A 3,785-nucleotide genomic window follows, 5' to 3' on the forward strand; every position below is an offset into this window, starting at 1 on the left:
TATACATTGCTAATAAAACTAATATTGAAGTGTGTGTTGGTAAAATCTACTTACTTTCATTGTTAGCATAAAAACAGTGTCATAGTTATGCCCTTACCGGCATAATTCCATGCTAGTTAAAATAAGAGTCTGCCCCTTCCGGCAGAACGAAGTATAAAAATAGGGTCATAGTTCTTCCTTTATCCAGCATAACTTTTGTGTTTGGTTAAAATTAAACTATGCATTTCTCACCAAACTAATATTGAAGTGTGTGTTGGTAAAATGTACTTACTTTCATTGTGAAGCCTCTACTTATCTTTTCAAGTAGAATCATTTCAGCCCAACATGTCAGGTCATGGGACGGTCCTGTTGCATCCAATTTTCTCTGGTAAAATCAATTTTGCAGCTTGTTCTGGATGTAATCAATACATGCCATTATTGGCAACTCCTTTGCTTTCCTCAATACAGAATTCATTGTCTCGACATTGTTTGTTGTGAGCATGTTGTAACGCCTGTTGGTGTGGAATGAACGTGCCTATCTTTCCGGTGGTTCTTCTTCTATGTATTCTGCAGCTTTTGGGTCGATTTATTGTATCTGTGACATATAGGTACGAAACTCTACCTGTTTGTAAGCAGTTGCTGCATTGTAGAACAGTGATAGGATGGCTTCGGATGGGAAATATTTCTGCAAGTTCTTTTCCATGTGGTAGATGCATATTCCATGCTGGGTATTTGGATACAGTTCTTTGATTGCAGTTGCAATTGATGCGTGGCGATCGGAAAGAATTGATAGGTCTTTGCGCGTGCCAAACACCTTTTTCACGTGTCTGAAGAACCACTTGTAGGATTCATTAGTCTCAGAGTCTGCAATACCAAATGCGAGAGGAAATATGTTGTTGTTTCCATCTTTTGCTACTGCTATCATGAGCACACGGCGGTATTTTGATTTCAAGAAGGTTGCATCCACCATCATTACTGGTCTGCAGTGTTTCCAACCCTCAATTGATGCTCTATAAGCGAAAAAAGCATACTTAAACTTATTGTCAGCGGTCCATTTGATGTTAGCAACTGTTCTAGGATTTCTTAATTTCATCATGTGAAGATATTGTGGTAGAAGTGTGTAGTTATTTTCTGGGCTTCCTCTTATGACATTATAAGCATGTTGGAGGGAATGGCATGCTTTGTGGTAACCAATATGCAAGCCATATTTGCTTCTCAATTCTTCAATGACAAATTTGGGTGTTATCTCTTGTAGTGTATGGCGTACTAGGTCTGTAATGTATTCCGCTATGACTTTTGAAGTTGCATTCCTCATTTCAGAGGTGATGAAATTTATTAAACAACTATGTCTCTTTTCAAAGTTAACTACTTTGAAAAGTTCTGATCCTCTGAACCTTGAACTGTGAAAACGCCAAACGCAGGTTGGGTCAACACATCTGATGTAATACCGTTGCGTGCATGACTTTTCTACCTTGTACTCTTGATGACGAGTAATTGCAATGTTATTCATGCACTTTTTCACGGTATCTTTGTCTTTGAATAAAATGCCAACTTCTATTTGATCAATCGATGCACTAGGTGTCAAAATTTGTGTATCATTTTGTATCCTCTTCCTCTTTAGTGTATTTCTTTTGTTGCATGGCTGTGTTTGTGTCTCTGCAGCTGTCATGTTCGGAGTAAGTGATTCTGTTATAGCCCGTACTTCGTACATTCGGATAATTCAAGATAATTGCGAGAAGTTAAGGGCAAGACTATGTTTCAAAAAAAAATTAATATACAAGTTGTTTATTAGTATGGAAATGTTGAGAAATATTAAGGGTAAAAAGAAAAATTCACAAAATGGCTCATGGTAATATTGCGGAAGGCTAGGGGCAAAATGGGAATTTCACAAAATATTTGAAAAAGTTCTTGGAAGGGCCATGTTGGCCGTGTGGCACATGCCATATTTTATTAAATGGGGGCTAATTATAAATATATATATATATATGTAACCAAGCTTATGTAACAAGCCAAGTGGTCTTCTGGTTTATTTTTAAGAAAGTTCAAGAAAAATGGAGAAGAGGGCATGTGTCCACTTGGCATTGGAAGGAGCTAAATATATATGAGAGAGGACCACTTCATTCATTAATTTTAATTTAGGAAGTTGGAGAGAAAGAAAAAAAAAAAGGGGGGGGGGGGGGTGTTCGGCCATGGTGGCCGAACATGAACCATGGAGAATGATCAAGGAAAACTTAATTCCTTGTAGTATTCCAACTAATTGGAACGTCCTCTTTAACGCAGAGTAGTTATTGGAGCAAGCGGAACATCCATTCTTGCAAGTTACAAACCTTAGCTAAGCTAAGAGGTTAGATGAAGAAGGTATGTGCTCAATCTTATTTCATGTGTTATAGATGATTTGTGACTGTTGAAGTATGTGTAAATGGATGAAATTCATGAAATATGTATATGTATGATGTGGCCGAATGGAGGTGGTGATTGTGTAGATATGATGAATTAATTTTATTTAGTGTTGTGATTGTTATAGATGTGGATTCCATGATGAAAATGAGGATTTAATGGTTTGAAGTGAAGTTGTAATCGTTTGTGGATTATTGAAGAAGTTAATGTGATATTAGTATGGTTTCTTATAATTATAAGAATAGAGTTGCTAATGTGTAGGTTGTAAATATAATTCATGAATTTGGAAGTGAGACATGTGTTGGAAGATTGTAAGTTGGGTTGTTGTGATTGAATTTGAAAGAAGGAAATAGGTTGTTATGGTTCTTGTTGAATTTGGAAGGTTTCGGGTGAAGTAGTATGTTGATTGAGTCGTTTTGAATGCTATGTGAATTGAATTGAATATAAATGAAATGTCGTTGAATTGTGTGACAAAGGTTGTTAATGTTAGAATGCGTCTTGAATTGATTGTTGATGTTGTTGGTATGATTGTTGGTATTGTTGTTGATAGTTTGGCCGAGTTGAATTCTCGGATTGTTGATTGATAAATTGGCCGAGTTAGATTCTCGGGGATGGTGTATTTACAGGGGAGATGCTGCCGAAATTTTGGCAGATTATAAATAAAGTCATTTGAAGGATTAAGACAAGTATATGATGATGAGTCTAATGATTGCGTCACTCTTCTTGAATGTAGACTAGCGATAGCGAGCTTGGACAATTAAGCGTAGCTAATAGGACGTGGAGCAGGTATGTTACGGCTCGTCCCTTTCTTTCAAGGCATGATTCTGATGCTATGATTTCATAATTGCTTCCATATTCTCCTTGTTTTCAAAAGTTAGATGTTTATGATTCCAAGGCATGATTCTCTTCCCGATAACTCGTAAATGTTTTTCCAAAGTGTCTGTATTCTACCAAAACAGAGGTTTATGATTTTGTAAGATCTTATGACAATAACGATGGATATGTTTTACAATGACATTGATGATGTCGAGGATGAGAATATTTCTATGATGGCTATGATAAGAATGATTTCATGTTTAAAGGTACTTAATATGATTATTGCTTTGATTTTTCCAAAAATAGCTTCTGAAACGTTCGTAGAAGGTTCTGTACTTCAAACGTTCATAACTTCCTTATACTAAGTCGGATTGACCCGAACTTGTTTCTGAGCCTTCAAGTGTCGGTTTATGTACGTACCCATCAAGTATTGAAAAATTGTTCTATGTGCATATGTATATGAAGCGACGCCTTAAGAGACTTATGATCTTATTCCATGTTCTCTTAACGCTGTTATTTGTTGCTAGTCTCATCTTATAATCATCGTTCCTTCAAGGTGAGACAAAGCGACCATGGTTATTCCATAATATATT

General features: G+C 36.4%; 1 protein-coding gene across 1 annotated transcript; it reads right to left on the minus strand.

Annotated features, from left to right (window-relative positions):
- Positions 1 to 565: 565 nt before the first annotated feature.
- On the minus strand, positions 566 to 1,648 carry LOC132639626 (PKS-NRPS hybrid synthetase cheA-like). The gene has a single exon (XM_060356066.1). The coding sequence runs from the start codon at positions 1,646 to 1,648 to the stop codon at positions 566 to 568; it is 1,083 nt and encodes a 360-aa protein (XP_060212049.1).
- Positions 1,649 to 3,785: the final 2,137 nt, after the last annotated feature.

The sequence above is a fragment of the Lycium barbarum genome, chromosome 5 (genome assembly GCF_019175385.1).
Source record: "Lycium barbarum isolate Lr01 chromosome 5, ASM1917538v2, whole genome shotgun sequence".
Classification (NCBI taxonomy): domain Eukaryota; kingdom Viridiplantae; phylum Streptophyta; class Magnoliopsida; order Solanales; family Solanaceae; genus Lycium; species Lycium barbarum.

Excerpts from the sequence above, each read along its gene's own strand:
- LOC132639626 (XM_060356066.1), bottom strand. The coding sequence starts at position 1,648 with ATGACAGCTGCAGAGACACAAACACAGCCATGCAACAAAAGAAATACA.